Raw genomic sequence first — 14,027 nt, forward strand, 5'->3', positions numbered from 1 at the left:
CCTCTGCTTGATGTGGGGAAGAGATCTGAACTTAGGTCTCCCACGTTACAGAAGAGCCATTGCCACTAGGCTATGCGATAGTCTGCTACAGAGTTTTCCAAGGCCTGCTCTACACTAGAACTTGTTAAGCCAACTTGTTTTGCATGTGTCTGCATCTAAACTTGTCTGCTGCCAACATAAGCACCATTTCATTGATGCAATTACAACACCTCCCGGAATGATACAAGCCAAAATTGACCTACTTCTGGCAATGTAGAGCTAGTGTAGACAATGCATTACCTTTGTCGACCTTACCAGTCATCCAGCAGCTAGCTTGCAACAGTGGTCACTCTGGTCACAGTTTTTAACTTCACCGTTTGGGGGAGGCACTAATACTGGACACCTGACCCCCCTCCCCACCCATGCCTTAAAAAAACACAGCATGGTTTTGAAATGCCTTTTCCTGGTTGTCCGCTTTGCTTAGCACACATATTAACCCACTTGTGCACTTCCATCCCTGCTGGCTCCGTGCAGACAGAGAGCTACACCTGATGCGCTCTTGCCTGGAGCAGAGGCCTGGAGCTCCTCAGCTTGGATGTGCAGGCAGGTGAGGGGAGAAGAGACGGTACAAGCCCAGCTAAGGAGCAGCCAAAAGAATAGAGCCATCTAAGTGCAGATTGTGCAGGGGATGTGCTAAGCCTGGGGCACAATAGGGGTGAGAATCCATCGCCGGTGACAGTGACAGAACTTCAGCAGGCAGATCATAAGGGCAGCAACTAATCTGTGGCTGCCCAGCACACCTGCTGCTTCTACAATGACCTGCATGCCACACTTGGCAGGGACTCCACCAGCACCCTCAATGTGACTGGGGACACTTTGGGTGTGGAAGCCCCTGCAGTACACAGTAAGGAGGAGGGAGACCTAAACCACAGGGCAAGCCAGGAGCTATTTCAAACTCTGCCAGAGTCAAGCCAGTCCCACCAGCTGCACACAGATGAGCCTGCTGATGAAGGAAAGGGCATGCAGGTAAGTGTACGGATGCATTATTTCTTATGAGCATGTTTGTTTCCCTTTTCAGTGCCCTTCTTCCCTATTTAAAAATTGCCCGCCCCCTTCCCTCCCATCTGTACCGGTGAGAGATGGCAGCAACTTTTGATGCCTCAATTTACTTTTAAAACCAGCACTGGGCATACAATTCTACCCTTTGGAATGTATAGCAAGCAACTACTACATGGGCAAAAATAAATTCAAACAGTTGAGTGTAGCAGTCCAAATTACACCATCTACATCAGCTCACTGCCCTGTGCTCTGACAGAGGTAGAAGAACGAGATAGCCGTGGTGTTTGCTTTGCCTTTCTTTGGCTTGTTGCGGGTGGCGGGCTGGGGACATGAGTCTCCCTATGTGGTGTTTAATTTCTTGAACATCCACGCTGAGGCTTTCATGGAGATACTGTGCCAACCTCTCCTGAATGTTTCTAGGGATGACGCCAGCCTTTCTTCCCCCACCGTAGTACCAATTTCCATACCACTCTCTGAAGGGTTTCGCTGGCACCAGTGCAGTAAGCAGGCTGGCAGCCCTAGGGTGGCTTCGGGATGCCAGTAGCAGCTGTGTTCTCTGGGCATTTGCCATCCTTAGGCTCGAGATATCAGCCAAAATCACCACTGGCTGTGAAAATATTGGCACCATGCACTGCCATTTCCCTGTACTCAAATCCAGGGCTGCCCAGCATATAAAACTCCCATGCAATAGTCCTGACTCAGCATGGCTTGAGCTGCAGAGTGGCTCTGTAATGAGAGGCTAAAATGACAATTAGCATTTTTTATTAAAGATCATGATGGGACTGATGTAAGGCAGGTTTGAGCCTTAGCATCACTCCCTTTCTGTTATGATTGTAAATCTAACACTTTAGTTGTTGCTCTGCTCATCTGCCTCTGGCATGGTGGCCTTGAGCGGCATACCCTCTGCATCTGCTGAATGCCTGACATTGTCTAGATGAAGAAAGAAGCGGCCCAAGGAGGATTTGGGCTGTGAGCTTCGCCAGTCTTCTACTGCTCCTGACCGTGACCTCAGGGACTGGAGGTGCTGAAGGGCTGAGAGCAGGACGAAGGATTAGATCTGGAGTGATTGGCTGCTGGAGTAGAGGCAAAGGGACAGCGAAGTGCATTATGGCTTTGCTCAGGCAACAAACACAGATGACCATTATTGAGGCCAAAGACCCTGTTCACAACAGCCTTCCCATTCCATGGAAAACTCCATGGTCACTGCTCCCCATACTCCCCAGCATAACAGGTGGCATCATGGCATGAGTGCCAGGGGAGAACCATGATTACACCTGCACCACTGACCTGTGATAGCTGCAGGCTCAGCCAGCACACACACTGCACTACTTGTGTTTAAACATGAATGAACCGTTGTAATGTGGATTTTTTTATTTGTAAGCATGTATACTTATTGTTGTAATTGGTTTTTATAAGGATAGGGCACACTCTTACAGTGCTGCTAAAATGTTTTTAACGTGTTGATTTGCACTTTATCTTTGTTTCCTGTTTGTTTGCACACAAAGTTTTAGTTTTTGAAACTCAGTGTATATTCATTAGTTTGCACCAAGCAGCCATGCCACATTACAAAAGTCCTATCTGGCCTTATCGCCCACCCATATTTAAGGTCTACCTGCATGAAGGCACACAAGTTCCCAACAGTACTACACTACTCTAGCTTACAGTTAAAATGGTCTTTTACGGCTCCACGGTTGGCTCTTCCAATAGCCTTTGTGCCTGACTGTTCGAAGTCAAAAGACAGCTGGTCCACCTCACCCCTCCACTCTGCTGGTAGCCTTTCCCCCCTTCACCTCACAGGTACTCTGGAGTACACAACAGGCAGCAGTACTAATAGGAATGTTTGCCTTGCTGAGAGCCAAGTAGTAATTAAACATCACCAGTGAGCTCTGAGATTACCAACGGGACGTTCATCAGGTAGCTTGCACCTACTCAGCTGGTAATTGAATCTTTCCTGGGCTCTGTCAGGGTGGTCAGTGTACGGTTTCATGAACCAGGGGAACAAGGTTCCTCCGGAATCGCTATCATTTCAACATCACCAGTGAGAATGCCGTGGTCGGGGAAAGATGGGGTGGTGCCAGAGTAAGGATGTTTGCCCCATCTAGCCTGACCACAGTTCGGGAACCCCATTGCTTCAGATCCAGCTACTACTTCCTGCGCAGCAGGATACACTTGGTGGCCTTGCACACTTGGATGCCAATGGCCCCCACTGTGGATTTTTCCAATTCCCCACTGGCCAATAGCAACGTGCCTGTGCAAGGTTCCATAGTATACTCACCACTCGCTGTTACGCTGTCCATGCTGCTCTAATTCTGGTATGTCTGGGCTGGGGCGAGCTCGGCCCACAGGTGCAGGAATGTGGGCTTTTGCATTCAAAAGTTCTGCAACCAATGTTTGTCATCCCAAAGCTGCATTACATTGCCACCCAACAGTCTGTGCTCATTTCTCAGGCCCAGAAGCTCCTATTCACAGCTGTGGAGCTGCTGTGTGAAGGCCAGCAACCCCGTGACACTTTTGTTCACTGTGTCCATCATCCGTGAGCAGCTCATCTTCCTCCTTGCACACTTGTTTGTTGTTGTACACACTGAAGTTCCAAAAAGGGGCATGTAGGAATTTTAAAAGAGGTCTGAACATTTATGGGATGGGAAGAGTGAGATTGTGGGAATTTGACTCCTCTTTTCCAGCAATTCCTGGATGACTTGCTGGTGTCCCTCAGCGCACTGTGAAAACATTCCACGAAGCATGGCGCTGGATGGGGACGTGAGGAACACTGGTGTACCTACCCTATTTTCTATTGACACAAGCAGCTGTGGTGAGGACACACAGTGCCGACACGAGCACCCACGTGCCTGAGCAATATACAAAAGTTGGCAGCTCTACGCTGATGTACAGACACAGCTTCGGTCTTTCCTGTTCAATTTTTTATAAATAAAGTCAACGGAGCAGGGACTTGAACCTCTTACATCCTAGGTGAGTGGCCTAACCACCGTTCTATAGAGCTATTTCCTTGCTAGGTCCCTGGCACCGTGAATAGTCCTTGGGCCGTGGTACAGTTTTTTGGAAAATTTCCCCTTGTAGACAAGCTCTTATGAAGCGTGTCATCTTACTATACTCTCAGAGAAATGGACTAAAAACTTCGTTTCCACTGCCTTGTTCTGTGGACACAGGGTCTTCAGTCTAGAGGGCTGTCAAGCCAGCATTCTTTCACAAGCACTAAAAATAAAAGTATTTTAAAGAACTAAAAAGCCCAAATGCCAGTATACTAAACAGATACACTTGATAAACATGGCACAAAATTGCAGCAAAACCACAAATATGAATAAATAAGTATCAATTTTATTGAATCATGAATAATTTAAGACTGGTACAATCATCAGCTTTATTTTCCATGACACTCGGGGCGGGGGCCATGATCTCAAACAGACCATTTGCAAATTCCAATCCTAAATGACAACTGAAAATTAAATAGGGAGGGGAACAGATGGCAAACATCATACCGTACACAAAATACTCAATTCCTAGTTTTCTCTTTAAAAATGGCTAGAAAAAATTCATCAAAATGCAGCACTTTTAATCAAATATTTACATTTCTATGTTACAGTGAAAAAATGTACATCTTATAGAACATATTTCATAAACTGTTCCACTGGAAACGACTAGATCAAAACAGCAACCTTCCATTTAATATCCACAAAGACTTTTCTTTTTCCTTGAAAGAATTGCCACATTTAGACAAGATTCAATACACATAATATCGAAGTTAAGCATCAACAATGAAATAGTTTTTTCTTCCAAAATGTACAAAAAAAAAAAGCTAGCCAAACGCACCCTCAGCTAAAACTGTCTCCATGTCTCAGTTATGGCCTGTACAATTCTTGGCAGTTCTGAAGGAAAAGAAATGGTTTAAGCTTCCAATTTATAACTCAACATGAATGTTGCATAGAATCTTGTATTTTTTTTTTAAACAAGCCAACTTTGTAGAAAAAAGGCAAAAAAATTGGAAGCATTTTGGACAAAGCCTTAAAAGAAGAACAAATTCATTAAAAAAAAAGTTTTACTAAGCTATACTGAAATCATGATGAAGATAAGAAATGTGCATAACAGGTAACCCTGCTTCCCGAAGTTTCAGAAAGGACACTGAGTTTTGTGAAGATTAAAATGACTAACCTACTCAAAATCGCCTCTTTTACATTACCCCAAATGGTTGTCAATCAGAGAATAGCAGATGGATAGAGCCCCTTTCCTGCATCTGAGCACAGGATTCACAACAAAATATAATCTGACAATTTCAAATGTATTTGTAGGATTCAGTTAAAAGTTTGCTGAGAAATGCTGTGATGTTAATTCATCTTAGGCCTCTATCCCACAAACAGATCCACACAGGCACAAGGGCCTACTTGCATGGATTCAGTCTCAGGTTCAGGCATTCAGTCTCTACCCAGATTCACAGTAGTAGCTGGTAAAGTCAGTGCTGGGAAGCAGAATTGTCGGATTGCTGAGAAATGAATCACTGACTCCTCAGCACGCTCTGCATGTGATTCCATATGAGTGTAGCCCACTTTACAGTAAGAAGATCTGGTTTAATAAGGTTGATTGAGTAACCCTTTGCCTTTCATTTAAATGACATAATCTAAACTAGAATTCAGTAAGGTTAAAAGCAGTGACACCAGCTCAGGGGATTTTCTACTTGCCATCAATAAAATATTTTACTTACTCTTTTACAATTTCTTTTTTTTAAAAGATCATCAAGACTTAAAAGCTGTAATGGGAGCAGATTCACGACCAGCTCTCATTGGACAAAGACAAAAAAGTAACTACAGTCATGTCACAGATAGTAGAAAGTCATGAGGGATAATAAAACTATCCATTCAGACTGAGTCACAGAAGCATGAGCTTGCATCTGTTATATTATTTTAAACCCAGAAGGATTAACCAGCTCTTACAAAAAGTGTTTGTACTAAGTTTTCTACCTGTACACTGAAAAAACAGCAATCGCTTTTCTGTAGTTTAGAAGTGATGGCATTTTTCATCATAGAAAAGCTTTTATTTTTTTTCTTGCATTGAACAAACAGCTGTCCAATGACCTAGTAGCTGCAGATTGATATGAACCTGAAAAGTTCTCTCATTTCCCTCCTTTTGTCACGGTCACATTTAAACAAAATCTAATATTTCACACAAACAATATTCACAGCAATTTGTTATTATATTCCAAGAGATGACTTCTTTAGCCCTGTTTGTTCACTTACATAAACCCCCCAGTATACAGCACTAATGTAACGAATACAGTTAGTACAAAATAAGTAAGGCATCACTTTAAAATTCAGCACCGAAATAGAGCCGGAAAGGCTTGTACAGATCAGTGTTGAGGACTGTGGTTCTTGCTGAGTACAGCCTGAGACAGCTGATGTGTGGTGGTTTTAGTGAAAGTATTTGCTCCCAAGGAAAGGAAAGTGCAATTCTTAGTGAGGTGTTCTTACTCCCCAACCAAAGTACAAGCCTTAATACTGAAACTGTATTGTGTGCGTGTGGAGAGGAGGAGGAGAAATAGAGAACCAGGTTCACAGCTCAGCCATAACCCATGAACAACTTTTAAACCTTAAAGAGATAGTACCCCCCTTTTTAAGACCTGGATAAGACAGTTTCGATGAACTGCAAAAATACTACTTTCTGCTATTTAAAAACCAAACGACTAAATGATTTTACCAGAGTAGCAGCGGACTGCCTGCAGAGCTTAGCTTTAATGAACCCCTTTTGCAGTTGTAATGGTCAGAGAGAGAAATCCCTGACAAAAAAGTCTAGAAAACAGCTATAAAATTCTAATACAAACGGTAAAAACTGAAGGCCTGACTATACCCTAATTGGGTGAAATTCACCCCTATCCATAGGGCGAACAGACAACCTATGCACCAGTGAAGTTCCACTTAAGCTATGGCATTTAAATGGGGCATAGGCCCTCTGCAGAGGAGTGAATTTTGCTCACTTACACCAGTGTAAATCAGGAGTAACTCTACTACAGTTAATGGAGTTTTACTGGTGTAAGTAAGAGGAGAATCAAGCCCTGAATATCAAAGGGGTACTTGGTCTTTAAAATTCTGTACGATAGTTTGTTACACAGTGTTTGAAAAAACCCTGATTTGTTTAGACTGTACATATATTTCTATTTATATATCTGTAAATCTCTATAAACACATGGTGAAATAGAGAAAAGCAAGCCAAGGTCTCAGACTGGCAAGGAGAGCAGCTTTTTTTATTTTATTTTAATATTTATTTTAAATTTCCCTGTCTTGCAGCTTTGCCTTTTATGGACCATTATTAGCAAGGCAAGCGATATATTATAGCACCAGAACTATCCGCAGCTGAGGTTAGTCTGCAAAGCTGATTATTAGAAATCCAGCCCTCACCCAAATGTGTTTGGTCAGAAGCAACATAGGCGATAAACATCCCTCCCTTCTCCTTCTGGACAGTACATAGCACAATGCTGTTTGTTTCAAAGCTGTGAAGTGTTTTGTTTTTTTAAATGTCTTCAGTATCTTAGGCATGAGGGCTTACAGTAACTAAACAGAACAAAACAAAGACATAGTGCAGTTCTTATAATTGTAAAAAGAAAAACAGTACAAAAGTTGTTTGGGTTACCTGCACCCACATTCAAGACTGACTCAAATAAAGTGTCTTGTTCTTGCAGCTCTAATACTGAGACATCTGCCCAGTCCAGTCCAGTAACAAGTTATCTTCATTAGTTTGTGATAAAGATTCTTTTAAGTAGGAGAGGGACAGTGGGAAACCGCCTGTTTTCTGTCTGCTGAAGATCACAACGTCGACTCCAAGGATGAGTCAAGGATGTCATCATGATGGCTGTTGCTATTGGAGTCGCTGTCGTAACTCTGGGGGCTCGAATAGTTGGCTGCCTCTTGCAGTCTCATTAGCATGTTCATCTAAGAAAGCACGGAAAAGGGTTAAGGGTTATTTGTCTGCTGAGACGAAAGAATCTTAATACTATAGAACAGTCAGATTTGCACTCACATCACTCATGTGAAACTAGTGCAAGAGAAGAGGGGAATATTTATTTCGGATACTAAATGTAAAACAATTCGCACAGCACAGTTGTTATTACACCTCTCCTATGAGAGACAAACTGAGATGCAGAGCGGCTAAATGACTTGCTCTAGGTCACACACGGAGTCAGTGGAAGAGCTATGAAGATTCCACATCTCCTTATTCCCAGCCTCTTGCGCTAACCAGTCTTAATATGTATTAACTAGAATTCTGTAGTTCTACAAACAGGTCAGAAAAAGAGATCTATTAAATTAGACAACGGATAATAACATCTCTGTGAATGTGTGCATACAATAATGGAAATGTAAGGTGATTCTTCAATATACCCAACTTATTTTGGAGGTGTACATGATTCCAAACAATAGTTTAAGAATAGCTGTAACATAAGCAATTATTGCAATAACTGTTTTCACCAGGAAGAAAGCTGCATGAACTAGTGTTACCATCACGCTCATATTAAAATGTGCATTAACAAGCAAATCCAAAGCTTAAACTATTGTATATATTGTGTACAATGTTTAAAATCTTGGTTTCCATACACTTGCATGGTATTTGCTGATTAATAAATGAGACACCAATTATGTAAGCTTCAATTTTCACATAGCAACTGAACCAGAAAAATAGCTCAATATCATAGTGACACAGCTATCCCGTGGTCCTGGCCGGGCAGGTTAGGTCAAGAATTTCCACACCATTATACAAATGTGTTCCATTAAATCATGCATTTGCATACTTTATATATACACAAACACCAGAAACAGGCAAAAGGCATCTAGTTTATTGTGCAAAGCTTTACATGAGGTGGACAAAGTTTCCTTCATATTCTTATAGCCATTTTAGCTACACTCTCACAACGAGGAGATCTGAGTATTCTCCTTCACTGTATCTGGCAAAATTACATCTGACACACCGGTCTCCTGTGGCAGTGCATTCCATAGGCTGACTCTACTCTGTGGCAGGAAATATTTCCTTGTAATTCTAGAACATTTAACTTATTGTCACTTATTCTTTCATTCCTATTTATTTTTGCCCCCTAGCAAGTATATCCTAATTAGCTCTGGAGCTTTAGCTGGAAGAACTCACCAAAGGATCTCCTTCAGCATCACTCGGGGGAACTTGTTTGCTAGTTGAACCTTCCCGTGGCATTGAGTACCCATCAAATCCAACATCTTCAGGCCGCAGTTGCAGCAAGGGAGGCCACTCGTGGTGCTGTGGGGTGGCTGCCCAGGGATACGTGTCCATTACCCATTTGGCAGGATCCTCCCAGGGAGCTCTCCTTCCATACAACTAGAAAACAAGAGCAAATACATCTCTTAACATATGTCTGTAATATAATGGGTTCTACTACTTTAATCCATGCTTGTCTCATCAAAGTGAGCTCTTGTGTCATGGTTATCCCCAATGTGGAGAACACTCTGAATGAAGGCTGGCCAAACAGGGTGTGATTTTCATCCTTATTACTCTGACTGTGAAGTTCTAGCTATGTAATGGTAACTGACTCCGAGGAGGCTGGCCATCTCCTTTGAGAGCACAAACCCTCTTAATCTGCCACCAACTGGGGAGAAAGGGAACCTGAGAACAAATAACCTTGCTTCAGAAGTTGAGTGCACCATCTCTCTGTTCCTATTTCTTTTGGACTAAATAAGCAAAATACAAAATCCAAGTCACTAGTGTACACATCCTATCTGCAGTAGGATACCAAATATTTGCTTTCAAAGTCATCAGGAAGTTGCAGTATGTTGCTAGAACATATAAGTATAACTGCTCGATGCCTTTAATCAGAAACTATGGCAACGAACGCCAAAGAAATACTTTTTCAAGTCAATGGACTTTTGGACTTTCTCTGTGCTCACACTAGTGAGAGTGCCAGCAGAATCTGGCTCCGTATGATCAGCCTCGAAACACACACACCTCCAGAAAGGTGTTTTGATTTGAACAGAATGGTCAGGAAAACACAGCCAGTTATATAATTTGTTTTATTTTTAAATAAACACTGCTCTTTGATCTATTCAGATCACTTAGTTTTCATTAGATGAAAACTCACTATTGAGCCACATGGGTTTCAAAAGCAGACGCCAAATGAAAAGAGATCTTCAAGTTTTCACTTCTGCTATAGGGTACTCTAGGCTGACTGCCCTTCAGGAATTGGATTTCAGTAGCTGCTCTTTGTCACTTGAGCTCAAAGGATTCAGGCTCCTCTTTATAGTGTACAGTGAACAGTGAAGCAATAAGAAACAGTAGGAGGTCATGGATGTATTATAAGAACATCTGAATGCCTTTAATCCATGGGGTATAACTCAGTGCTAACCATCACCCCAAATCCCTTTATTGACATTAAGAATACTTTTTACGATGAAGACAAATGTGTTTCCACACATGGAGATACTGGTATTTTAGAAAGCTGAAAAGCAACTGAGCTGTGAGATTCTTTCCCAATTAATCCCTCATTTTAGATTATTCTCCAGACATCTGAACAAAGACTCAACCCAAGAATGTTTACAATATAGAATGCAAAAGTCAGCCACAAAAAGGATATTTAGCCATGAACCCATTCTCCCTTACGCTCTTAGAAAGCTCAATTGAAGCTGAATTTCTGAAGTCCTGGCTCCTATACCCTCAGTCAGCATTCTCTCTCTCAGAGTCTGTCCCCACTCAACACTGAGTTTTTAGATGTATTTTTCCAGAAAATAATTACAGTCTTGAACAGATTTCCTCACAACCAATTAAGACATAAATAAAATAAAATAAAATAAAATAAAATAGCATTTTGAGATGAATCTGTTGATTTTCATATCATAGTCCGGAAAGTAGCAATGATCAACAACCCCATATATTAAGCGCTCATAGGTAGAACTGGAGAGGAATGAATGAGGACAAAGACAGTTCCACACACTAACTTCAGTGCAGTGACTCCTGATTTACACTGGGATAAGTGAGGAGAAAAATCAAGACCACAGATTTTCCATTCATTTCTGGACAAACATACTCCTCTGACAATTTTGGAAACTAAAGACTTAAAAATATCTGAATGAGAAAGCCACTTCGTAACTGTCACAAAAGCTGTTCAATGACTAAACTGCTCCTTTTCCTTTAGCAGAAGTGGTGGGGATAAAGGGATTTGCCAACTCTTTCAGAGTTCAAGAATAGCTCAGTTTCCTCCAACTTTCCCCCACTTATTGATCATAGAGACTGCTATCCTTACTGGCCAAGTAGGGCTAGTTAGGGAAAACTCTGAAGCCTATCGGTGCTATTTCTTATACTGGCTATTACTGTCGATGGTACTGGTAGCAACAACTCCTCCCCTCCTAGTCCAGCATGTTATCTCCAGAACAATCCAAAAAGAATGGTCCCAACCAGTAGCCTGGTTAGAGAATCAAATCTAGTTCTCCTGGATGGCGATGGGGAGTGTTGGCACCAAATATGCACCAAGACAACTGTGTTTGAATGCCACTAACTATGCGGAAGAAACAGTACAATGATTAAAATGAGCTTCCAATGAAACAAACATGCTACAGAGATTAATGAACTTAAAGGGAACATCATCAGAGAAATGTTTTCTCAAATTTTTGCTCATGTTTGTGATGTTGAATTACATCAGGAAGATTAATAGCCAAAGGTCCAGTTCTATTACTGATCCTGCAGACTGAAGACACATCACAAAAATAAACTACTCATGGAGTAAGGCACTACTCAGTCTGAGTAAGGGTAGCAGAATGATGTCCTGAATAAATACAGAAGGAAACACAACATAAACTCCACAGCAACATCACATAACAGGAGACTTTGTTACAAAGATACATATATAGCAAACAGACTAATTCCTTCTTGGAAGATTCTGATCCCATCAAATTATATGAGCCAAGTGGATTATTCCAATGGAGCCACCAAAGAGATTAAAGTTTATGTGCAATGGTGGTGTGTATAAATATATATTTATATATATATATAAATAAATATATGGCAGCAAAGTGCAGATTCAGAAATTATGCAATGATTAATTGCTTTAGATGTTAACATTTATTTCATTCTGAAATTATGCCCAAGTGATCAAATGAGTTGGCACAGTTGTCCAGTAGGTGGTGCCAGCCAGTCTTAAACCCACCTTTCCCTTCCCAAAAATAAAATATTCTTCATAATCATTTAGTTAGGTTTCAATGTAAGTTGTGGTAAACTGGGTCTACTATTTAAATCTGTTCCACCAACATATGGAGCATTCATCACAGCTGCTAAACTGCTAAGAAGTGGAGAGATTTGTAAACTCTACATAAAGCTCCTGGGAATTGAAAAAGACAAATGTTTCCATTAATTCCTAGTCCAGCTCTGAAAAATCATTATATAGTAAGTGCATTTCCTATTTAAGTAACTACCATATCTCCAGTGTGCTACCAAACCAGTGTATTAATAGTATTACTCTATGATCTGAAAGCAGCTGCTTTAAATGAAACAGGCAGAAGGCTGGAGGCAGTAAAGTTGAGGGCATGTGCAAAACTGAATGATTTTAAGACAACACAAAGTGTTAGAAGGAGGGTAGAATGTGAAATTAGGATATGAGACTGGCTGCAATAAAAAAGGATTACAATAGTAGGGATGCTCAGAAGACAGAGATGATAAGATGACAAAGAAAATAATTCAAACACAACCAAAGTCAGGCAGACCTAGAGGCTGATCACCAACTAGATGGTGGGACATTGTATGCAAGGACATAACCAGGCTGGGCTTAATGGAGAAACAAGCCATAGATAGGAATGAATGGCAATGCTGTACTGCTCCCTGTGTCTGTGAATATGCTTTGGGATGAAAAGAAGAAAAACAAATCTCCAGCAAACTCAAGACAGGAACTAACATTTTCTTCCTGCAACCTTTGCAGATGCTCACTTTGCAAAGAAATTAGGAATGTTCCCCCTGTGCATATTAGAAGGTGGCGGTACCTAGCTAACATTCACAAGTGCCAAAGATAAAGCATAAAAGAATGTACCAGACTGGCAGGAAGCAGGCATTCTGGGACCTCCTATTTGCTCTAGCTATGGCCTATAACAATAACAGGAGGGAGAGAGAGATCTCACATTTTCACATCCCTGCTTTAGGGAACAGAGCCAAAAATCAAGATTCAGCAAGTCCATGGGAACAGTCGCTAAAAGGATCCACTTGGCCCACATGCCCTTCACCCATAATGTGTCTTTAAATGGCAATGAAAAATACAGTATTCATTCAGTCCATGTCCAGCCCCATAAATCATAGTGCCTGGACTGAAATCAGGACTCCACTGTTCTTTTCAGATAGTGGTTCCATGTAACAAGATGTGTTCACAAAGGAGCATTCTCCACCCCGCATTCCTCAAATGTATTCTGAAATGGCCACAGCTGGAGAGGGACCACACCCACACGCTGGAGATCACTTGCCAGGATCATCTGGGATTCTCTTTTAATCATTTTTCTGCCACTGCAGAGGCTGTGGGCACTGATGTACCTTGGTCCTTGTAGCACATAATAGTTTAGTCTCCTGTAGGCTGTAATACTTTGTTCCTAGATGTAGGATCTTGGTGTACCAGAACACATGTTCAAATGAGCTCACCTTACCAAGCAATCCTGATCAGAGATATGAACATGGAAAACCTAAGGTTGCCATCCCTCCTGGTTTTAATGTGACTGTGCTGATTTTTAGTTTGAAAGTTGGGAGTGGCGGGGGAAGAGTACAGGGCCACTGACATATCCTAAAAATTTCCTCAGCCAGCATAACATCTATAAGTTGTTCCATGAAATTTAAATGCAAGGACTTTGATTATTTTTAATAAAAAGCTTGTTCTGTGGAACAATCACTGTCACTCACACACCCGTAAGACTTTACTACCATTAATTAGATAAATGCCATGACACCCATGTGAGGCAGGTATTTTATTATACCAACTTTGTGGATAGGGAATTGAAATACAAAGAGATCAA

At 41.5% G+C, this 14,027-nt stretch overlaps 1 protein-coding gene across 5 annotated transcripts in view; it reads right to left on the bottom strand.

Moving 5' to 3' along the window:
- Positions 1-4,349: 4,349 nt before the first annotated feature.
- Positions 4,350-14,027, bottom strand: part of NAV2 (neuron navigator 2) — a 678,242-nt gene continuing 668,564 nt past the window's right edge. For all 5 annotated transcript variants that reach the window (XM_073347852.2, XM_073347851.2, XM_073347849.2 and 2 more), the window contains 2 exons: positions 9,172-9,375; positions 4,350-7,967 (listed from right to left, as the gene is read on the bottom strand). In XM_073347852.2, the coding sequence (XP_073203953.1) occupies positions 7,842-7,967; positions 9,172-9,375 (330 nt within the window). In that variant the 3' untranslated portion in view covers positions 4,350-7,841. The remainder of the gene's footprint in view (positions 7,968-9,171; positions 9,376-14,027) is intronic.

This window comes from Lepidochelys kempii, chromosome 6 (genome assembly GCF_965140285.1).
Source record: "Lepidochelys kempii isolate rLepKem1 chromosome 6, rLepKem1.hap1, whole genome shotgun sequence".
Taxonomy (NCBI): Eukaryota; Metazoa; Chordata; order Testudines; family Cheloniidae; genus Lepidochelys; species Lepidochelys kempii.